This window comes from Dromaius novaehollandiae, chromosome 13, assembly GCF_036370855.1.
Source record: "Dromaius novaehollandiae isolate bDroNov1 chromosome 13, bDroNov1.hap1, whole genome shotgun sequence".
In the NCBI taxonomy this organism is placed as follows: Eukaryota; Metazoa; Chordata; class Aves; order Casuariiformes; family Dromaiidae; genus Dromaius; species Dromaius novaehollandiae.
Window position 1 is genome coordinate 19,579,818 of NC_088110.1, and position 24,737 is coordinate 19,604,554.

Here is a 24,737-nt window from a genome sequence, read left to right on the forward strand (position 1 = left end):
TTTGGTATTTTAAACAGGGGTTGAAAACCTGCAGGTTTAGGAAAAGCATGGTGACCAGCTGTTTAGGAGTGAGTTCTAATGTGTGAATAGAAAATAAAGTGCATATCACTGTCATGTAGGAGAAATTTCACTATTTTATACTGTTACAAATAACAAACCAGCTCATAATCTAATTCTTTAGAATTAGAAATTTTCTCACTTTACATGCAGCGTATTTAGATTATTGTAGGATGCCATTCATTGAATGTCGTATGACCAATATGACCCTACAATTACTTACATGATTAGATTTCTTATTGCTGACTTATGAATCCTTTAACCAGAGGGGCATTAGACAGAGGAAGGGCCCTGGATCTTAAAATACAAACTCGCGGGTAGAAGAGAGCCTGAAAAATCTCTTTGCTCTCTACTAACTACCATAAAAATTTTTTGAAGCGAAATAGATTTTTATGTTGAAGAAAAAATGCAATTACATTCCTTAAGCAAAACTGAAGTGGCTTATTGATTAGCTTGGACAGGACTCTCCATTGTTCCTATCTATGGTATTAGAAGGGTTTAAAGAAATAAGGAAGTACATCAGCAAACAGTTTAAAGTGGAAGATTTCGGATGTTTTTGTTTGTCATCTTGAAAAGAAAATATTTGATATTTTATGGCCATCAGAGGCAGTTACTAAATACCCGAAGAATGCTCATCTGAGTAAGACAAATTTCCAACAAAATGCAAGAGCTGTACAGATGATTCACATGCATTGCTCGTCCGCTCTGTCACCTTTAGAGAACTCCTTCTAGCAGTTAAAAGAAAACTGATGAACTTTCCATTCTTCTTTCCCCAGTGGCTGCCATCTAACTAGCACACAGCCTTACTCGTGTTGTAAAACATCTCAGATTCCCTTTAAAAGTAATGCACAGATTCAAACTTGCCTTTTGAAATCTGCGCTGGCTACTTGTAATTGTCTGCATTAACAGAATCAACAAGGCAGAAATGGTAAAGATAATGAGCCTACGATACTGCATGTTTTGTATTTGCCCTGTACTGCACAGTGCGTATTTTGAACACTGCACGTGACATTCAACAGCCAAGGGCAAGGTCTTTTCCTGAATAACACTGCATTTTCACAGTGCAGAACCAACATCTTTGCTTTTTGTGCTCACTAGCAATAGTGCACACTGATCTGACAGCTACTCCCTACCGGATTTTGTTACTGGCATATTCTGACCATTGCATCCAATGAACAAGCACAACATTATGGCACACTACAAATTAAGGGCAAATGCTCATTGCTCTAAGTTCTACCTGTTATGTTATTAAATAATAGTAACAATCATTAGCATCCATGTAGTAGTATAGATTTGTATGGAACTAACATTTCAGAGTAATAATTGGGGAAGTACATACTCTCTAGGGAAATCCTCTGATTATTGAAAGACAAATTGTCACTTTCAGTGTAAATCATTCTCCCACCACCACCTAGAGTAGTTTCTTGTTTCCTTGGAATTAAAATAAAAATTTTTAACCATGTGCGCATCATCTCGAAACCTTCAATACATCTCCATAAAGTACTTTTTACATTCTTATCTATAAGTTTAGTTAATATCCCTATAAATATTCCAACAAGGATGAGGTTTATATTCCTTATATTAGGCTGCAGCTGAGAAGCATAATAAAAGTAATACTTCCCCCAATATTTATCAGAATTCCTGTTGAAGTAGTAAGCATGTAACACACCTCGATCATGGGTGTTACTGTTTATTTCTACATTATTTTTTCTATGTACACCTTTGCAACCAACTGCTCTTTGGAGAAAAGGACAGGTTGACATGGGATCAGAACTTCCATATGTAGTTCCAGAATTGTCTGATCCAGATATATTGCTGTTCCCAGCAAAAGAAAATGGGTATTCATCCCATGAGTTTGCTACCAGTCCCAGTATGCTAGGAACCTCTTGATCTTTCCAGGAAACTGCATGGCATAAGCTAGTAGTGAAACTGCTAAATACAAGCATCAGCTAGCATGAATACTAAATGCAGATATTCAGCATGAGTTAAAATATCTTCTTTTTTCCCATTTGTATATGGTTCAGTAGGCTTCAAAACAGATTTTCTTCATCACAATTTTCATTTTGTGGACTGCTCTACATAAAAATTATTTCAGTGCGCCTTTCCCCTTTTCAACACCAGATGTGAAATCACTTTGTGGAGAAGGTATTCTTTTCAGACAAGGCATGATGTGAATGGATGGGGTGACAAGGGGACTAGAAACAGAAACTCAAACTTTCAAGCCCCATCGAAGCATCCTGTCCTTGGGAGCATTCTGTCACCATCCCCGCAGAAACCTCCAGGATAAGTACAAGAACTACCTGCATGTTTCCTCTTAGCTTTGTGGCAAACGCACGGTGGTTTACTCCTCTTGAATTCAAGATGGCTTTAATTCTTTCATATTGGATGAAGAGCAAATACACAGCTGCTATCATGGAGCATGTTGTATGTTCACGCCCCAATTCACCTCACATTCACTTGTTCAGCTCATACCAGAAATACTGAAAGTTCATACAAACACTGAAAATACAGATTATTAAATTGTAGCTTCAAGTTGGATTACTTCAGAATGTATCTCATTTAGTATTAAAAATTGCCTATTCAATGACTAAGAAAACATTTTTTAAAAACCCCTGTGATCAGCTGACCTTAGTCCTCCAACCTGTCTCTCTCTATTACATCTCACAGAATAGATGACTCTTGCAGTATGACCTCAAAGTCAACAACTCCTGACGGTATCAGGTCAAGGCAAGAAGGAAGTTCAGAGCTGCCTGTGGGAAACTCCCTTCCAGCAGCCTAGTAAATCTGAATTCAGCTTAATTGAGTCAGTTCATACACCCCCTTCCACGCACTGTAGAGAACTTAGTTTTTCGAACAGAACTGCTTTGCCGAGTGGAAAGGAATTAATAAAGAATTAGTAAATGATCAGTAAAGATTTTAAGCAAAATTTATGTATCATAGAATCATAGAATAATTTAGGTTGGAAGGGACTTTTGGAGGTTATCTGATCCAACCCCCCTCGCTCAAAGGAGTACCAACTTAATTAGGTTTCTCAGGGTCTTGTCCAGTCAAGTTCCGAGTGTCTCCAGGGCCAGAGATGCCACAGCCTCTCTGGGCACCTGCTACAGTGTTAGACTGTATGTATAGTTTGTGTTAGGATGGTTTGTGTTAAGGATGATGGTGAGGATATTAGAAGACTATAATGCACTCATTAGAAGACTAATTAGGTGCTGGATTCATGACAGTCCCTGAACAGTTTATTAGCCGTTTGTTAACACTCCTTTTCATAATTCCATAAACCATTTGCAAGCGGAATCTTGATACTAAATGTGACCCAGCAGTTTCTTAAATTAAAGTGTGAATTTAAGCTTCCATTCATAAACTACTTGGAAGTCTTGGAGTACCAATGTATGTTGGTCTCTGCACTAACCCCCATTTAATAATAAGCAGACAGCTGCAGCCTTCCACAGCTTCAGTCTGTGCCTGGCATAGTGCCATGGAGGGAACATATACTAGCCTAATCCCAGTGAGACAAATGTAGGAATAAATCTAAGAAACCCTACATTTAGAAGAATATAGTGCCCCATTCTAGGGAGGCACATGAACCCTTTGCCTCTCCATTGCTGTGCAGGCAGCTAGGAGCAGCTGATGTATTAACACACCCATCTGACTAACAAATGGATGGAAAATTTCCTAAGTAATATATTCACTACTTATATATTCAATACTGCTTCAAGCACAGACATTTCTAAATGGATCCTCAGCTTCATCAAAGTTCCTGTCTCACCCTGACACTTGGTACGTCTGTATGTTCAATCAACACCGTCAACATGAAGATGCAGCCCAGGCTCCACTGTAACCCTTACAGTAAACCCTTAGGCATTTTGAGCAGGATGACAGGATCTGTCCTTCTCTGCCTGAGAAACGCCAGTGTTCTTCTTTGAGACCTCTTTGACAGGAGTAATGGACTCCATTCATAGCAACCCCTATCGCTGGAGGTACTGCCAACGCTTTGCTGAAACCCTCCTCAGCAAGAAGGGTCTAAAAGAACTCAATTCCTCTATTAAAAGAACTCAAGATTCATCAATTAACGCCTCCCTAGCTTATGTGTATTACCAAGGCTGAGGTCAAGGAACGGTGAACATCTGTTGCCAAAGTCACCTTCCAGCAGGATCTAGGGCATGAGGACAGCAGGAAGGCAGCCCGCCTGCCGCCTCGGTGCGTGCCGCTCTGATACCACCTCCAGAGGGGACCCCCGTTGCCAAAGGACTTCCATGGCAACATACAGCTCGGAGCCTGCCATGCAGTATGGTGCAGTCAGGGTCTGACTCATCGCACACATATCCAACTTGTACAAGCACAGATGTGTGAGTGTCTTTCATCCACACTGTAAGCAAACTGTCCTCCCCACACAGAGGCCATCTGATTGCTCCAAAACACACACTGATGTTAAACCCATGAATATGCTTTTATTCCTTTGCATCTCTGCATTTGGAGCACTGTTGCCACTTTTTAAATGTAGATTTCTAACCAGCTACACTATGAGGCTTTTTTAGATGCATCAGTCTGATGAATGCTGACAGCTTTCATAACTACCTTTACTACTGTCCAAAATACAGTTTGTTCCTTCTAGGCACTCATAGTAAGTTGGTTTTACACTGGACAGAATTCCGATCTCAAGTACACAAATTAAATCTGCAGTGAAAACCAGTGCAATAATTGAGGCTAGAATTTGGCCTACTGACCTTGCCCATCTGAATGATATCTCTCTCTGAGGGCACAACGGTGTATTATTCTTCCTCTTTGCCAATTACTCTTTCATAGATAATTTTTAGAATTTTATGTGACATTTTTCTAGGATGTTGCGATGGTCTCCTGGATACTTACTTTAAATTCTGTGCTCCTATCGTGCCATTATAGTTGTCTAAAGCATGTTTCTTTTTTCCTCTTTCTGCTCTACCTTTCTTTTTGGCTCATTTCTGTGTTCTGCCATCACATTATCTGCTATTTGATGGGGTAGCTTCATTTGTATAACCAAGAAAATGAAGAATTCTGCTGAATTCTGAAAGAAATCTTCGTGTTTCATGACTTCGCTTCTCTTATCCCACTGCCTCACACACTGCTACCTCAGCTTTTCACTCAGAGGATCTCCCCTCAACTTTCTTCTACTTCGTACAGTTATCTATTTTTAGCCCTTTCCTTCTAAAACCGATTCCTGCACGATGTTATTCAGAAATTTGAATATTACTACCATCTCTGCCTGGATGATTCAGAGAGATACTGCTCTGCTCCAGACTAGTCTGGAGTCCTAGTCTATAGTCCTATCCTAATTTGGAGACAGAAAGCATTAAATGGCTGTGATTTACCTTTCTGACATCTCCTTATACCTGTCCAGCTGGACAGGATATACAGTAATATAACATGGACAGAGTTCTTCATTTTCCTCACTCACCTGCAGGCTTTTAGATTGGGGCTTCTTTTGACTAGATGCTCTCTCAAATGTATTGATCATTTTGAAAATACTTGTTTCTTCCTGTACACTGTAGCCATAAAACATATCCTATCACTCAAGATTCTTTACACACTATATCAAAAACCTGCTGTTCTACATCCCTTTTCTTCAAGTAACTACCACCTCAACTTCTAGCCCTGACAGGGAATCAGGATGTCCACCCCACTTTTTACATCAGTGACACCTGCTCTAATTGTCCATTTGTCACATTTGCTACCACAGAGCTTTAATTTTTCCAAGCTATCATTTCAGTCCAGGGCATGTTCCTTGACAATATCTGCAAAGCTATCATGTTGTCCTCTTTCAAATACTACTTTAAAATTCACTTCTACAATGACGCTTTTAAAAACCCTGGTAAGGAGAGTGTTCTACAACTGCTGCTCACACTGATTGGTATCACCTTGTACTGTGATCTGCTGTACCCTCCTGCTGTCTCTTCTCTTCTCCATAGTGTAAGCTTTGCAAAGCCAGCAAACTGCCCTTAGACAACTCCTCCCAGGTGTCACACTGCATGAAGCTGGTAAAGCCTCTCTGAACAACTGAAGCTTGTGCCAGCATTGAAATCATAGGTCCTCAGCACCTATGGAACCCACCAAGGGAGGAACAGCTCCCCAGAAAGTAGGCTTTCATTGCTTTGTGCTCAAGTTTACCACTTTTCTGTAAAAAGGATAAGGAAATATTTTTCTACCTACCACACAAGAACATGTGGCTTATTTTATGACAGTCGTACCGGTAGCATTTGTAGGGCAATGAGTCATTGAGCGGTAGTACAGCACAGGAGTTCAAATATTTATTTATACAGTGCTATAGCTGAACCTTTGTATTTTTCTATGTGGAATCTTCACTTCTGGCTAAGCTTTGGGATGGATGTAAGAGTGCCCAACCGAAGCCCTGGCCTTCAGCTGAATTTGAATAAAGCCCATATGGCTGAAAAAAAATCTGAGTGAACTTTACAACAGAACACTAAAATAAGCTAGACTTGAACATGGTAACAGGAGAACAACTTGCAAATGAACATAAAAGTAAACAGACGGCATTAATTAATTCTAATGATCCCAGGTACAGCTTTTTCATAAATTAGTAATAGCTGCCTGTATTTGTGGACATTGCAAAATATTCCCTGAGCGTTTGCTGTAAGGTTAGCAAAAAGCATCTTCAGTGATAGTCATGTTATTTTTTTTTAACTGCTGCTTATGTGTTTCTACATCTGTTTAGAAACAGGAGTATTCTTAACACATGCTGGTTTTACTGAGAGAACTGTGATACGTTCACACAAACACTGATTTGCTTAGAGTCTCTTGAAGTCCTATTCCTGTTCCTATAAACTGCTTTTAAAGTAATAATAAAACACCTTGTGGTATCTAGGTTTAAATCTCAGGGTTTCCCACTTCGATTTTACTTGCTTCCAAGTAAATTGGGAATAATCCTGCTGACCTGCAGTACTGTAAAGGAAGCACAGGCAGAAGCAGGTCCTTACAAGGTTGTACTGAACTCTTCCTCTCTGATAAACGCACGTCTTTCCCATACACATTCTCTCAGATGGTACCAAACTGGAGAATCCCACAGAACTCAGCAGAGAAACACTCAGGGATGTGGTCCACAGTGTTAGAAAGCTGAGAGCCATAGGTCCACCCAAAACAGCCAGCTCTCTGTAGAGCTTAACAAAATATTTTGTCTCTTTGAATTTGATGTCTCATTCCCCATTTAGTCATCTGTGTTTGTCACAAAAACAGACTTTACAAGAACAGTTCTGCTTAAAGCAAACTTCATCCATGTCTTGATTTTCCTCTATTATCAGAATATATTAACTGTATTCCTAATTCCCACTTGTGACAGTAAACAGGAACTGCATTTATTTTTTCCTTTGTTGGTCTATATACAGGAATATAGCTATTGTTTCTATATTTAAAGCATGCACTATAATGTACAAAACTCATTTAATGACACAGTAAAAATTACCAGCTATACTTTACTACTGAAATAAAACTAAGCATTTATCATCAAACTCAAATGTTCTGGATAGAATTCTAACAGATTCATTCCAAATTAAATTGTGCTAGCAAGTTTGTAGAGCGTGTGATCAGAATTGACTAATTTTTAACATAACAGGTATTAAAATTTTGGTATGCCCTGCTTCTTGCTTTCCTTTTCTTAAGAAATATGAGCACCAAAAAATAATCTTACATTAACTTACTATACAGAAGAAAACAGTGATTTGGTAAAGGAAATGCAACCATTATGCTTTACAATAGATGGAAACCCCCAGGTTCTTTGGATTTTCACATATGTTGTATGTGTTGATTAGTGTTTGTAATTGAAAGGGATCTGAACTATTTACTGAGGGACAAATCTAAAGAGGTCTCCTCCACTATTGCATAATAGTTCTTTTGATGACAGTGGCATATATTTGGACTGCAAAAGAAAAATACTGTTCTTTTACATATAAAGAACATTCTCAAGATAAACTTAACCTAGCCCAAAAGAGCATCTCTCTTTTTTAAAGGACACTTTCCTTGGACCCTTGAAAACAAACTTGCTTTCCAAATGGAAACTTTCAGTATTGTTTATGAAATGATTACATTTAAGAATTACCAGCTCTTTGCTATGCAACCTGTCAACAAGAAACCCAAGGCAGAAATATGTTCTGTATCATTAACATACACAACATGAAAGGGTTTGCATGATGTAATTGCCTGCAACGACAGTGATTACACATGCTGCCCACGAAGTCCTCTCTTGGTCCCTGTATCATCTTTTAATTTTCCTTCTCCAGTCCTTTCCCACAAAGCAGTGTTGGCCTACACAAAAATCCCCTTCCTCCAGCACATGATTCTTTGTATAGTATTATTCCTGTTTGCTCAAAAACCAGCAGTGAATCTGGCATTTGCACCATAGATATTGTTATATATACATGCTTAAAGATCCTAGTAAAAGAAAGTGATTCAGAATACATCCTTTAAGCTAGAGTGGGAGAGGAACACAGCTGTAACAGACTGGGAGACACGAGCACCCCAAGTTCTGACCAGGAGAGTTTCAACAAACAAAGTGAAAGAAGACATAGACATGAAAACAGCTTCTGCTAGGAGAGTCAGCAACAGAGACAAATGACATCAAAGGGGAAAACACACTTCTGTGGAAGTGGAGATGGGGAATCAGGGCAATTTTCAAAAGGAAAATGCAGAAAAGACTAGAAATGAGCAACTGAGAGGCAAGACCAGAAGTTCAGTTTTACTGAGCCTGAATTCCAGATGAAGGTGGGACTTCCAAGAAAAATGGCATAAGGCGACTAGAGATATGAGCGTACATGGAAGCTGTGGTCGGCTGTTTTTCTGCAGGCTATGAGCCAGGATGGCGTTTGATCTAAACTGGTAATAAAGACAAGCTCCTTCTGCCAGAAGACTCCTTACGCAAAGAGGAAATCACGTTGCTTACGAGAACACAGAGTTAGGCTTTTGTTTCATTTTCTTTAATGTAATGGGATGCCAGGGAAGATAGCTAACGGAGTTTACTTATCCAGGCAGAACACTGGGTTCAAATAATATAATCTTAGGATTGCGAAAGCTGCATTTTCAAGAATAACTTCTAATTGCCTCCGCAATACTGTAAAGCATAATTAACTTGCAGTGTACTTCTGCCTTTCTATATAAACCTGGAACATCAAATCACATAGCAGGAAGCCTCTACGATGCTACTGTCTATCAGGGCAGGAAGATCAAAGCGGCAGGCCGACATACAGGGAGCAGCAGGAGTTTTTACAGCATTCATTTGGTCTGTCTTAGGCCTTCGTATGTATGTGTTGTAGGATGTGTATACTTAATGCAAGGTTGGCAACGTTATTCGATATCAGGCCCTTAAATGTTTTCCAGTGGAAATGCAGAACATTCAGAATTCCACTAGCAAGTTTAACACTTCTGCTGATTCTGAGAAGATTGTAGAAATTTAGAATTTCATATGCTTAAAAAGAGAAAGAGGAAAGAGAGGAAAATGCAGTATTTTCTTAACACTAACAAGGTGTTCACTGAGCCCTGGAAAAGATGTCATCCTGGAAAGATGTCATTTGATGTTTTGCCTGTGAATGATTCGGGCCAGGAATGTTTTCCCTTTTATTTTTATGACTATCTAGCCTTTTCTCTTTCATTTTGTCCTCCTAGGTGTTACACAAACTTACTAACGGGGGGGTTGTAGCTTGCACATTGATTGGATCTACCCTACTTTTAAACTGTGGGTCAGACTTTGAAGACAGACCCAGCATCCGTTCCACAATTATTTTTCTAACATGGAGACTGACCACTTTTGAAGATACGGTCCCATATATTTGCTGCATCTGGAACAAATGCTTCGATAACCAGTTTTTGAGAAATTAAATACAAATACAAGAGAAACACAAGTCACAAATGCAAGCAAGTAAGAGATATAAAATTAATGGAATAAATTACTTCTTAAAGAGGAGGTAACTAAAAGGAGGAAGTTAGGGCAATAATGAATTTTTAGAAGACAAACATGTTGAATCCGATGGCCTTTATCTCTCTCAGAAATCTTACTGCCTTTCTTTACTTGGCGCTTTCTTCAAATACCATTCTACATCCCTCCCAAGAGCCTGAGGCACGACATGGGACAAAGACCTCCAATGACAAAAGCACACAAAACAGTACAAGTGCTGTAATTTATAGTAATGAAAAGCAGTTTTTCTGGTGCATGCCATGAAATCAGTCTGCTGCTCCATACTCAGCACTAACAGAGACTATCTGAGCATCACAGATTACAGTTTAAATCATTTACATAAGAGATATACCTGGTCAAAGAAGTGGTGATGACTTGTGCTTATTTTGGAAATCAGTATGTAGATGCGCCATCTTCCAAAGCTTGCTGGAAGCTGGCTGCTCTTCTGGAAGGTGGTCTTTTGGGAGCATGAGAATTTTTATTTACGCTTTGTAGAGCTCATGCTCTGAACTGTGAGCCAAATATACTGTGTTCAGATTTTACTATTATAACTATATAAATAATTCAATAGGCATTACCCTTTTTTAACCTGGCCTAGATTTTTTTTTTGATAAGTTGATAATAACACTGCACAGTTAAATGAGCGATTTTGACCGTGAATCTTCTGTGAAGGAGGGAAATATACGTGTTGTACTCTGCAGAAACAGCACTTGATCACCAGATCATACTAGTAAGTTTGTTTATGAAGGCCTACATATTCGTACCATAATTTTTTGGGCTTTTTTAAGTTCACACTAAGTTTAAATTCCCTTTACTGTGAAATTTTAAGAGAAAGGATTTCATATTTCAGTTACGACTTTCATCCTAGTTTGTGTAGGTGAAAATAGTCCTAGGTTTAAGACTACTTGAAAGCTAAACAGTGGTGTTGAAAATGCATTTGCACAGATCCAGCGGTCTTGTTCCATTTGTTCTCTTTAAACATATTTATATGGTAACACATTAAGACCTCAGTTCATCCAGAATTAGTCAAGAGACAGAGTAGACTCCAGGCAAGTAATGATATATGTCAAATTCTAGCACTCTCTTAACTGCGATACTCCTTCAGTAAACTTTGTGGTCATTTCAGTTTTACTAAATTTAACTATTTACTATTCCAAGCCAAATACAGTGAATTCAGGGATTTGGAAAACTGTGACTAGCAAGGTCACTTCTGGCAAGATTTTATTCAGTTCTCATTGAAGTCGGAACTGAGGGGGGAAACGGTAAATCAGACAGTGAAGCAATAGATTCCCAGAATTCCCACAATTCCCAGAATTGTGTATTGCTTATTCCAGCAGAGGGATGAAAATAGTATTTCTTTTAATCACTGGTTGTCACAGAATTATTACTCATTAAGAAAACTCGTATGATTTTGTATAGCCTGAAGTAAATGCAGAAAGATCATTACTTTATGTGAAAATAAACACACATCATAAAAACAGTGGTGTTATTAGCACGGACTGTGAATAGAAGGAAACTGGGACAGACAGTACCAGGTGGGGGTAATAACCCCAAATTTCTGCCTACGCTGGAGCACTTCACTGTAGGCATGGAAAGAACGCAGCGGCACTCTGAAAGGGATAAATAGCAGCGGAGGACTGAAAGCCCCGACAAAGCAGAGAGGCCACGTGGAGAGGTCAAGTACGCTTGATGCTACCCTCAAATGCATTCAGCACCGAACAATGAGACAGTAATGAGGATGAGGCAAATATCGAGGCAGACTTTTTATGCATCACTAGTCAAGCCAGCGGGTATGATGGCTGAACCAAAAAACTCGATGAAAACAAGTAATTTTGGATCAACCCAAAATTTTGTCATTTTCTCGCCAGCAAAACAATAAACTGAAAACTGGTTTTATCTGAAACAAAACAATCTGTCTTCAGTTTCTTTAAGCCCTCTTTAACCTTTTCATTTTAGTTTTGTTTAATTAAATTTGACGTGAAACATTAATAGTTTTGTTCTGAAAATGCTGAAATGCTTATTCTTTCCCAAATATACTTGCTGAGTACTTTTTTCTGCAACCATTTATTAAATTTGGCCCAATTTCATAAATACTTTTATTCTCCCTGATGACGTGTCATGTTGAACTGGTTAATCACATTCTCCATTGCCAGTATTTTGTTCCCCAGGAGCAAAGAACCCTCATGTTTTCTCCTTTTATCCTGTTAATTGAAATCCATAGTGCCTCATCACCTAAATACTCAAGTGTTTTCCCATATTAAAAAATGCTTTCCAAGCAACCTCTTCCCTTCATTTTCCTTCCTTGTAGTAAAACAATAATATGAAATTGAGTAATCAGTATCGTTAAATTTAAAATGAGTGAAAAAAGGTTGGATTGAAAATATGTTTTGTATGTGAATGGAAAATGGCAAGGTACTTTTCTGTACTTTCTGAGGTTCTTCCTTCACTGACCAATTCTGGTGGAATACAACGGACGTAATGCATCAAAATAAAGAGAGAAGTTACTCCTGGGTAGCATCAACCTGACACAGAGCCTGTGTTTTAAATACAAATTCCTGAGTTAGAAGAGGAGGACGGGTGCATGTATTGAATACGCAGTATGGGCAGAAGGGTGCTAGACCTGATTCTCTACAGTAATATTAGCTGTGGTCTGCTGAGTTTAACAGCAATGTAATTTTTTTCCCCCAGGATATATGTATTTTTTGTTTCTTGGTATACTGAGTTGCAGTAATTAAAGTAACCAATCCACAGATAACCACAGGCCACAGCAGAGTTCCACAGTCTGATATATGGTCTTCTGGCTACTCTCAGATATGAGGATGAGAAGTATTTTAAAGCCAGGGATAATTTGGACATCTGCTCCCTGTAATTCAACAAGATCATAATAAGTCTATTAGTTTAACAATGGAAAGCCACACATCCCAAATGAGGACAAAAAAATGCTAGTTCATTTTTTGTGGGAACCCTCCTCTTTTCAGACAAATGATCTCCAACTTGCCTAGATTAAGCTTCAGCTAATTGTTTTACCACATTGAGCAATCCTGAAGGGGCCTGTGCTAAATTCAGAGGGAAGAAGACGATTCCTTGCTCTGCTTCTGCAGAGGCTCCACGCAGATGTTTGACACGGCAGAGCACAGGACGGAGCTGTGTGGGAAGCTGCAGTTGAATGCCCTGGAGATGGAGGAAAGCTGTCCACTCTGACTCAGATACAGATATCTGAGCACGGTTTTGATGTAAATGAATTGAGATAGAAGTATATAGTGTTTAGCTGCTAATGACATTAGACTCCTTTGGGGGACCCACCAAGATTTCTACGAATGTACAGTTCCAGTCAGTAGGCAGACAGAATTAATCCATTGGTTTCATCTAACAGGGGACCTAAAAAGAACAATTACTTACACTACTGTAATTGCCGTTCTTCAAGGTTAAATTCTTCATACAGATTCTTCTGTTGTTTTTTACACAAGAGACAACTTTTCTTTGAAGATCAATGAGAACTATTACATTAGCACTTTTTTATTATTATTATTACATCACAGTTTTTATTTTTCTAAATTAACAATAATGCTTTTGGTTAGCAATAATGATTTTTCTGTTATTAGTGGCAGCTTTATCCTTCATAAGCCACATTTTCAAAAAGTAAAAAAAAAATTAAAAAATCAGAAAATAAAAGTTGGAGAGACTACAAAAGTTCCACGTTCCAGCAATGACTATTCCGGGCAGATTCCAGCACTAAACCATTCCTAGCAGATGTTTGTCTAACCTGCTCGAAAACATCTCAATAGCCTCGCAAAGTTATCCACTCTAGTGCTTAGCTGTCCCTACCAGAACGGTTTTTCTTAATGATTGATCTAAATTTCACTTGCTGCAATTTAAACCTATGACTTTTTTGCAGAATCCGCAGAGAATAGTTTACTTCTTCCTTATTTGCCTCTACCTTTAACTTGAAGACATTATGATGTTTCTCCTCTTCTCTAAAGTAAATAACTTAAATCTCTTCAAGTTTCACTCAGCAGTCAATACAGATCGCTGATGATGCTTGGGTTTTCCTATGCACTCTGCCTCTATTTGAGATCCTGCCAGTGCTGAGATAGCACAAAGATTTCTTCGGTGGTACCACAGTCCGTTTTCCACAACAGCATGATCCTGCTAATTCACATTCAGCTTGCAGTCCAATACAGTCCCCTCATCCCTCTGCGCAGACGTGCTCCTTAAACTGCCATTCCCTATCACAGGTTCATGAAATTCATTATTTCTGCATAAGAATTTTGCTTTTACACTTTTGATTTGCATTCTTTTTTGAAATGCTTGCACTCTCAAATTTCAGTGGATTTATTCAAACATTGCATTCACAAAAAATATGAATTTTTATAAGCTATGAAGTAGCAAAATCCATGTATGCTATTGAGAATAAGATTTTTGGAGTAAAAGATTGTAACATGATTCCAAATAATTGGTTCTCTGCTCAAGACAGCTTCAAGACATGAAATAGTATGGGGACATTTATGGGGACATAATTAATGCATGTGTGAATTCAGGAGAATGCTCGGTAACTGCTAATATAGCAAAATGTACTTTATTTAGCCCTTTTAAACACAAGGTAGCTGAGGAAGGTAACAGTAAAGGCCTCATTTTACACACAGATTTTCAAAGAAATCATGTTTTTATTACTGTTCTTAAGGCCCTTGTTGCTTCACAGTGTGGATACTGCAGGTTCCCAGATCAGATTTGATCAGGTGTTTTATGTTTTTTTCTAATATTTTTAGAAGTGGAAATGGCCTTCCTGTCAAAATACCACTGGGGCCACTACACACCTCTTACGCACTGCCAGATCTATTCACAGGAGCTCTTTGTCAAACAGAAACATGTAACTGCGATTTCTAAGCATTGTGTCAAGCAGTTTATACAGACGCCAATTAGGCTCCCATCAGCAGTCAGCATGGTCTATATAGATCCAATGAGAATATAATGTTGGACTGCATCCTACAAAATCACAGTAGGTTTTAATCTGTAAACCAGAGTGCTAAATTTTGCCCAGTCTGGGTAGGCTTTCAGTGTCACAGTCATTTCATACTTTAGGCACTGCATTTTAGGAGCTGCATCTCATGACCACTAAGGCACCTTTACATTGTCAAAGAAGCCTTTGTAGCTGTAAATGACAAAACAATTTTTCTTTCTAATATGATTTTTTTTCTCTGTTAGGTTGAGAGGATTGTGGACAAAAGGAAGAACAAGAAGGGCAAATGGGAATATCTCATCAGATGGAAAGGCTATGGAAGCAACGAGGACACCTGGGAGCCTGAGCATCATCTCCTGCATTGTGAGGAATTTATTGATGAGTTCAATGGACTACATGTTACTAGAGAAAAGCGATCAAGACATGGGAAGCAGGCTGGCACTCCAAAATTTTTACGGGAAAGTCGAGGGTCATCTGTTGAGAAAATATCACACAGACCTTCTGAATCTGGGAAGTCTAAAGGGTCAACACATAAAAGAAAGAGAATTAATCCATCTCTTCAAAAACAGAAAAGAGGATACACAGCAAAGCCAGCATCTGCAAGTGACAGGGCTGCTAAAACTGTGACTTACCGAACTACCCCCAGCGGTTTACAGATCATGCCACTGAAAAAGCCACATAATGGGCTGCAGAATGGAGATGGCAGTCACGAAAAAGATTCTAGGCATTTTGGGAATGGCTCACAACAGCAAAACATGGATTTAAATGATCATGAAGGAGAACACAATTTGCCAAGCGTTTTGGAAGTCAGTAACGATTCGCCTGTTGTGAATGGAATTGGTATGTGATTTAAACAACTACAGTCTTTTTTTCGGTGGGGGGTGTTAACTGCAGCAACTGCAAACAAAGAGCCCACTTATGGAAACACCACTGTCATGCTACACAAGTAATATGGTGAGAAGCACATTAAAAGTTTCACATTCTTTCCCCATAAATTACACCATTTTTCTACCAGTTGGCTTCTCCATTTCCCACTGAGTGACACGAAGCAATGTGGGCTTTGGTACATGCCTTTGCAATATAAAGTTCTTGTGGGGAAATGATGACAAGGCATGGAGTAGGAATGACACCTGAGGTAGGTACAGTATTGAACTTTGTTTCTGGGTATCACCAAGTAACAAACCACTTCTCAGTTATGTGTGCACAGACCCAATGGTCTAGAAAGATCAGAACTATTTTAGAAACAGAATTAGTACCACTCTTGCTAAAGGATCCTAGTATGTTTGTCTGAGTAACATTCAAATTCTTCTGTATTAACACTAGCCATATCCATTACTCAGACGTTCCAGGTCCTCATCTCTGACAGCGACTGGATACATCCGAAGTGGCAAGACATGCTTTATTGGAAGCTCTAAAAAGCTTCGCAGTGAACAACACAACTTGCTTACAGGAGAAATTTCTTTCTAATCCCCGCAGTTACTGACTGGCTTCTTTCCCAGTGAACAAAGGTTTACGTTCCCTGTAAAATTCAATGCAGTTTAGTGCAACTACGTAGCTTCTCATTATCTATAGGAGTCCAATCCTTTTATTTTTTTTTTTTTTTATCCTACTAATCTTACAGCCTCAACGATGCTTTGTGGCAGTAATTTCCAGGACTTAACAATGTGTTGCATGGTTTATTTGATCAGTTCTTTTGTTGATTTTTTTTTCTGACTTTACTGTCATCAGTTAAGGTCTCTTCCTTATATAAAAGGATGAAGGGGGAGATGTCCTGGTCAATCTGTAGGCAGCCCCAACCTTTTCAGTCTTCCTTCCATGTGGAAGTCTTTCCAGATTCCTGATTGTTTTCAGTATTCTCTTGGGCTTTTGTTTTTTCTTTTGTTTTTTCTTTTTTTAATAACTTTTAAAGACAGCATGAACTGTTCCAAATGAATTCCTACCACTTACTGATACAATGGTGATACAATCTTTTGCGTATTATTATTTCTGCTGTTGCATACAGAGTTGCTCTTAGTTATTTTTCCTCACTGGTAAAAGTTAATTTAGAACACAGCTATATATATGATTCTTTTCGTTATGCATTTAATCTGCTTTACCGTTACCAATTCACCTTTTTGTTATGACTCAGTGGAGATATTCAAAATCTTTCCTAGCTTTCATTCTACTTATCTTGTATTCTCTTCAAATTTTCCTATCGCACTTCTCACTTCTCTTCCCAGTTCATTAATACATACATTAAATAAACTAATCCTTGTGCAGGTCCTTGGGGCAGCCAACTACTAATCATTTGACATGATGAAAAGTAACCATTTGTTCCTATTATTTATTTTTATTAGCCACTTTCTGTAGCCCATGATAGCACTCATTTCCTTAACAGCTTCTTGTGAATTGCCCTGCCAAAAACTTCTCAAAAGTCAACATAAATTATATCACCCAGCTTCCCATTTTCCATTGTACAGGAGACTTAAAAGATACTACTTGATTTGGGAAGCAAAACTGTCTTTGTCTCGTCTTACCAGTTACATAAACTGCTGTGAGATAAGGACCTTTCAATTCAGGCATCAAATACTGTAATAAAGACTCAAAAATCAGCAAAAGTCAGCAAAAGTCAGCTTTGAATACATAAGTAGCCCAGATGATGTCAATGATGCTACTCTACACTTCAAATTGGGACTGCAGAGTTCTGTATTTTGGCTACTTTGTGCCCACATGAATCTGTTTAAAAACTTAGTTGCTTCTTTAAAAAGACTTGCATATCTAATTGCAGACATGTATAAAGTTATTTTTGTTTGCTTTCTTATTCTAATGAATTTTTTTAATCATTTACGTTATTCTTCAGGTAGATTCCAATACAAAATGCATCTTTTTAAATGCATTTACTGCCATATTTTAAAGTCTTCTCTTAATGAAAAACAAAAAGGGCTACAAAGAACTGTAAGGTCAAATGAGCCTTTCATTTGTCCCCACAGGAACTAAGGAATGGTACCTACCAGCCCTTGTTTGAGTAACCCCTGTGAGAGCGCTCTATTTCAGGAGAAGGCCGCTTTGCCTAAGCAGCCAGGTGTTCTGCCATGGACAGAGGGCTTCTGGCCTAACAATCGATGAATTCAACTCCTTTGAAGCATTTATTTATGATGGTTTTCCATTCTTCAAGTCCTTCACTACTGCTCTGTACTTTGCACTCCTTCCGCCCTCGCACTGTGGCCTCCCCGTAGGCAAAAGGAAGGGATCTTTGAATGGCTACACGGTTCCCCCCTGAAAAACCCATGCTCAGCAGCATGCCCAAGGTCAGCAGTCCCTTCAGTCTTGCTTTGTGATACCCAACACATCCGTAGTGGAAAAAAACTATAAAGAGGACAGATGAAGCTTCCAAAATAAGAGGAAACAAACTAGTGAGAAGGGGGCAAAATAAAAATACTAGCTTTTTTCTGCATATCATCTTATAGGCTTAAGAGAAGTCACATTTCCTGATACAGTGTTTTGTGTCATTTGAAGGGACTACTGTCAAATCAAAGAAACAGGCATCACTGTTCGCCAATCCCAATAGTGAATTTACTGAACTCCCTCGGCATTCACACTCGCAGGGAAGTGACACAGAAGATGCCAGTGTGATTCTGCCGTATGTCCACTTAGGATCACACACTCCTTTGAAACAGGATAGATGTCATGCTAAAACTGGTCTAGAATTTTACAAATTACAAACGAATAAAGTTTCAGAGAAAAATGCCAATTTGTTGAATAACAGAAGTTTTGTTCCAAACATCTTGGGTTTCAAAACTTTCTCCAAATCTGAGCCAAGGTCCCAAGGCTTTGTCCCCTGAGACATGGAGCTCTGGAGCTCTGTGGCAGCCTGTTTGGCAGGACTCCCCTGTTCAGCTTTGAGGCAGCCAGCTATGCCAGAGGTTTCGGGCTGTCTGCCACGGAGTCTGCAATCCAAAAGCCCGGCATGCCCCACCACCGCTCGCACGGCTCCCAGGCGCTATGCGGGGAACAAAGACAGAGCCTGGAGGACCTGGGTTTAGCTCCCAGCATCTGTGCCTCTGGGGCAGCCCCATGCAGCCCCTGGAGCAGGCATTTGTGCCAGTTTTGAGCTTGCTATGTGAAGCCCAAAAGCAGCTTCATTTCACAGCTAAGTATAGGGGTGCACAGAAAATGTATATACAAATTTTAAGTCAGTCTTGCAGAAGCAAAGCCTAGATTTTGAAAACTCAAAAATTCCCTACATTTAAAAACCCAGCTTTAGGCCCAGCTCTGCTGCCAGTGTTGGCCTACAGATGAAGGCCTCCATAACCTTTCAATCTGAAGCAGCAGTCTTGTATATTATAATAATGTTTAACTACCAGTGTATTGAACCAAGCAATGTAATTACTAACCTGCATACTGAGTAGATCTGTAACTAATCAAAAATACCTATTTTATTTTTCTGTAGTATGCCCCACACCCTGGCAGCTCTGTTGAAATAAATAATACCTATCTGGAAGCCAGTTTTTGATGGCTCCTTGAACTGACTTCCACCAGTCTGTGCTTGGTTTTGTATATGCTTCCACTTGGTAAAGCATTTCCTGCTGAACCCACAGATAAAACTTTCACCAGTAAGCCATTTACCCCCAAAAAACTAGTGTATACCTGCTGATGTATATACAAAATTATAAACGCAGCCTGGCAGAGGCCTGGAACTTTGACGTGGTAAAGTTGGGACAGACCTGTCTTAGCAAGACCTCTTCTCTACCATCTACACTTCCCTTCCCAAGGAGCGTATAGAGGCATCTTTACTGACAGTTATTTAAGGGTCTGCAAACCGGGAAATGTGGAAAACCTCTGCGTCAGAACATCCACTGAGGCTCCCAGGAGCTAACAATAGCGTTCCTTCTGATGCCATTTGGTGTCTTCTGTTATCACATTGCTACTTCTCTCATGATACTGTAATTGTAAGTGAGTGTTTTGTCAAGTTTCTTGACAGCATCAAAAACATCCCCTTTTAATTTTTCCCTTTCCTTTTCTGCCTTGCTCTATTTCTGTACCATCTGCTGAAGAATTTTTGCTTGTCACGTATCACTAACCACTGTCTTTCTCCATTACAAAAACCTTTGTAGTCTCATGGTGCCCTTAATTTAAATATTCTCTATGAACTTAGTTACTGCTCCCTCTTGTTTTTCTAGCTTGTTTTATTTAATCGGCAGCAATACGGGCAGTAAAATACAACCAAAAATGCTTGCTTTCTCAGTTTGGATAGAAACTCATTGCTTTTAGATATCTTACAGATGCTCCCTTAGCTGGAGAAGTAAAAAATTATTAGTAAATTATCAACAGCACACTGCTTTTAAATATGTACAGTATTAACCATTACCCACAAGACAGACAGAAAGGAGAGAGAGAAGGGCTGTTGGGAGGACTGGGGAATGCCAAGCTGTTTTACCAGAGAGAATAAAGGACCGTGGTTTGTTTCACCTAGAATAATTTAAGCCGTAGCTCCATGATCCTTTTCTTTCAGTATAAAAGCATGCTGCTAACAAAAGCAATGGTCCAGCCCTTCTTCCCACAACATGCTCATCATTATTCCCATCCCTCCTCTGCACTGGTTTTAGTGCTCTTGAGGCTACAAGGTGAACCGGAGCAGGGACCTGATCTGTTTGAAAATTAACCAGGGCTTTGCAGGGTGAGTTTCCAGCCAGCCAGTTCCCGGTGTGGCCACCCGAGCACTAGTGTCAGCAAACAGATCACCAAGTAGGGTGGCGGCATGGAGGCTGCTCCAGTAAACTGGCTGTGGAACTGTGGCAAAACTCTAAGAAAAGATACGTCTGAAAATAATGGTGCCCTGAGGTATCGTCTCTCCTAGGAGACAGGAAAACTGGAAGGAGATGAGGAGATCTGAGCCTTCTAAAATGTTGAGTGATCTGAGGCTCGTGTTATTTTCTCTCTTTTCTCTCCTACTCTCTATTTGTCTCATCTTTCTAGACTGTAAATTGCTCGTGTGTCTTCTGCAAGGCCTAGCATCATGCAGCCCCAGACTCAGTCTGGAATCTCTACGCACTTTATAGTATCAACAGCAGCAACAATAACACCATTGCATTTTGCCCCATTTGAAGGAAATAGTGGAGTATTAGGGAAGGTACAGGGACAGGCAACTGAAATGATGAAGGGGATTACAAGAGGAAAAAGACTGAAAGACACTTCAGTTTGGAGAAGAGGAGACAAGGGGGGGATGTGCTCAAAGTTTACAAAATCATCAAGGCCTCAGATAAAGTAAATGCAGAACTGTTGTTTACTAAATCCCTCAACAGCAAAACTAGGGGCCACTCACTGAAAAGAGCACAACAAATAAAAGCACAGATGAAAGAAAATTCTTCTCTGTGTAGTGGCTACTAAACTTCTCAAACTCATACCACAGGATGCTGTGGAGACGAGATAGTATCAACAGGCTCAAAAAGGGATTAGAGAAATCCATGAAAAGGTCCATGAGCAAACACTAAAAGAAATAAGGAAGATAAATCCTCCAATGTCCCTATACAAGACTTATGCATGATACTAGGGGAAAGGACTGCAGAAAGTGGCCAAGCTTGGATTTTCTCCTTAAATAACATCTCTTTTCACCATTCTTGGAGAAGTACTAGATGGACTACTGGTCTTGGAATATCTTAAGTTCCCTTAAAAAATATTAAAACTTCCTTTAAATATCAGTGTGTTTTTAGATACCTTCACAAGTTCTACTGCAGAGTCATACTAGGTAATAATTAAATTAAACTCCCACTAGAGGAAGGAGTATTTTCTCATTTGTGACATCCTTAATCTACTTCACATGCATTATAGATTGTTTTGTGGATGCCTCTTTTTTCCTATGTCACAGTCATTTTTCATCTGGACATATTAAGGTACTGTTCCCCTTGTGTGCATTAAGCAGGTGCTAACTATGAACCCTCATGCAAAGACCATGTGGATGCTTTAGTGGCTCCAGAGCAAAGCAGCAGTAGCTCCATCACATCCACACAAAAGACTCGCTAAATTAGCCTGGTTTCACTTGAGTGTTATCTTTGGATTTTGATGATCATTTTCTCCAGTTTATCGGATTACACAAGATTACAGGGACCTACTGAGTACACAAAACAACAATTTACTCACTAGATGCTGTTCTGTTAATCATCCATTCTTGGAAATCATGTTTTTCCATTTATGTTTCTCTCATATTTAATACACACCTTTCCCCTGGTTACGTTTTTGTCAGCTGGTGGGCAGACAGTTAAAATGCTATGATAAGATCTGCAGTCCCTTTTGACATATATTTTACTTACAAACTAATACATTACTTGAACAAAAAAGAATGCAACAAACAACTAAAATAAAATTATGAATATGAGGCTTTTGGTTGATCTGGATTATCTGTGAGAATTAGTCTTCTACCACTGTATTACCGTCTGTATGTAAAATGGATGTGGCTTAATCTTCAACACTAGGTAGATTACCAATACAGTCAGCCTGACACATCTTCCATTTATTTGTGCACCTGATTTTGTAAGTTCTTTAGACTTTTTGAGGGGACTTACCTCTTCATATCTTTAGTGGTCAAGCAACACAGAAAGGACTGAGTAAATCTAATAATGAATTTGTTTTAGTATATTATTCCCAATCCTATTAATTTTGCATTAGTAATTTCACAAGTTGATTTCTGTTTATAAGAATATATATGAAAATACATGCAGTAACAAAAGCTTATAAAAAAGAAGAAATTTACCATAAGAAAATAAACAGTAATTTGTAAATGTCAAGCATTTGGTGATTTCTACACTTGTAGACAATTTTTGTCAAGAAAACAAATTTCAAATTCTGTTGGCTGCAAATACTTTTTTCAAATCGATGAACTAACACAATTTGTCAGTGTTTTCATTCTTTGGCACCAGTTAAATGCCCAATTTATTATAAGAGAGGTAATATTCTAGATCGGATCTTTAACTATGAAAAGAGTTTTATCAAGTGACTGAAATAGCAGACTTTTCAGCAAATGTGTTTCTATCTGTAGATATATGTGTACACACATGCACACACATTACATGATGAGGCCAAATGATATATCAGTTAAATACTATCAAGCACTCCGTATGTATTTTTAACATCATATAGCGTAACTGCAGCATATACACAGGCATTTCACTTACTGTGAACAATTCCCCAGGCCACAGTCAGTTGAGAACTAACCAGACAGTTCAGCTACCTACATAAACACCAAGTAAATTTAAATATCCATTCTATGAAACAAAGATAACTGGTTTTGGTTTAGAGAGTAATCTGGTAAGCTTCTACCATTCAAATCTACTCTAACAGAGCATTTTTAACTGGGTGGTGGTCAGTTAAGCTGTAAAATTTAAATCTATGTTCTAATATTCATGTCATCTCCCTGTAAGATTTCTCAGCTATTTCATCCTTTCTTAAATGTGGAATATTACGCGCTCATATCTTTACAAACACAAAACAGATTTGGACATTATTTCAATGAACAGGGTGACTTTAATCTCTGCTCCTGAATAACCGATGCTTTACTTCTAATGGCAAAAGCGTGGAACATCTGTAATTAGAAAAGGAGTACTGCATAGCAAGTATTGTAAAGGTATTTTCAAGATTCCAGCTCAGCACTGTTAGCAATCATAACACATTGCCTATTACAAAGGAATTGTAAAGATGAGCAAAGTAAGAGTTTACAGTTAATACAAAGTGTAAGTCAGAATAGACTGCTTTTTAAATTTGACATATTATTACTTTCGCTTTTAAGGAGGAACCATATCTTTGGTCATTGATCCTTCTTTTTTCTACTGCTGAGTATCCTCCAAGAAGGCATCAAGCATTAATACTTTTTATGCACAAAGGCCAGTATTAATACTGTATCTGTTACTCACAAGTCAGCAACTATTGTTATTGTAAAATGTAATGAGCAGAAGTTTAGAATCAGAACAACTACTACTTTTAAGGATAACCAGATGCGGTAAAAGGAAGAGAATGTTGGTTGTGGCAGCTCTCAGCTTAGTAAGAACTCCCCTAGCTTACTGTCATATAGAGATGTGCAACAGGAAACAACCTGCATTAAAATTTGAAACTGATAATGGCTTTTGGTCATCATAAAAGGAAGAAAATGTAACTCTGAAAGACGGATTTGGACTATACTTGTCAAGCTTTTACAAAGCTGCTTTAGAATTCTCCTGTGAATTCAAGGATCACCCTAAATTCTTATTAGACACCATGATACAACTGCTTTCATCTTCAAAGCAGAACTGCGTCACATTAAGAGTACCAGTCCTACATGCTACAGTTCACTTGATCTAGTGGTTGTCTGATCGGAGAACAAAAAATACTGCATGTTGGAATATAAAGGCTCTATAGAGTAATGAGAATGGCTTGAGACCACATTTGACTAGCCAGGCATATTTTTGATAATTTATGAAACAGAGGCTATAGTAAATATTGAGGTATATTTAAGCTAATAATATCACTCCATTTCTTTGAAGGTATAGACATAATTATGCTTTGATTATCTCCATCTGGCAGGTTCTTCTCTGGCCAATGGAAGCTTGAACCTACACAGCACTGTGAAAAGGAAACTAGATGGGGAGAAAGATTATGTCTTCGATAAGAGACTAAGATACAGCGTGCGTCAAAATGAAAGTAACTGCCGGTTCAGGGACATTGTAGTCCGGAAAGAAGATGGTTTCACACATATTTTGCTGTCCAGTCAGACTTCAGATAACAATGCACTGACCCCAGAGGTAAGCATGTAGCCATAAAAGCCAAAGAAAGCCATCCTAACATGTG

General features: G+C 38.8%; 1 protein-coding gene across 1 annotated transcript in view; it reads left to right on the plus strand.

The window, feature by feature from the left end:
- The window catches only part of CDYL2 (chromodomain Y like 2), a 62,409-nt gene that overhangs the window by 17,729 nt on the left and 19,943 nt on the right, over positions 1-24,737 (plus strand). Inside the window, exons 2-3 of the mRNA XM_064519740.1 lie at positions 15,191-15,785; positions 24,474-24,691. Of these exons, the coding sequence (XP_064375810.1) occupies positions 15,191-15,785; positions 24,474-24,691 (813 nt within the window). The remainder of the gene's footprint in view (positions 1-15,190; positions 15,786-24,473; positions 24,692-24,737) is intronic.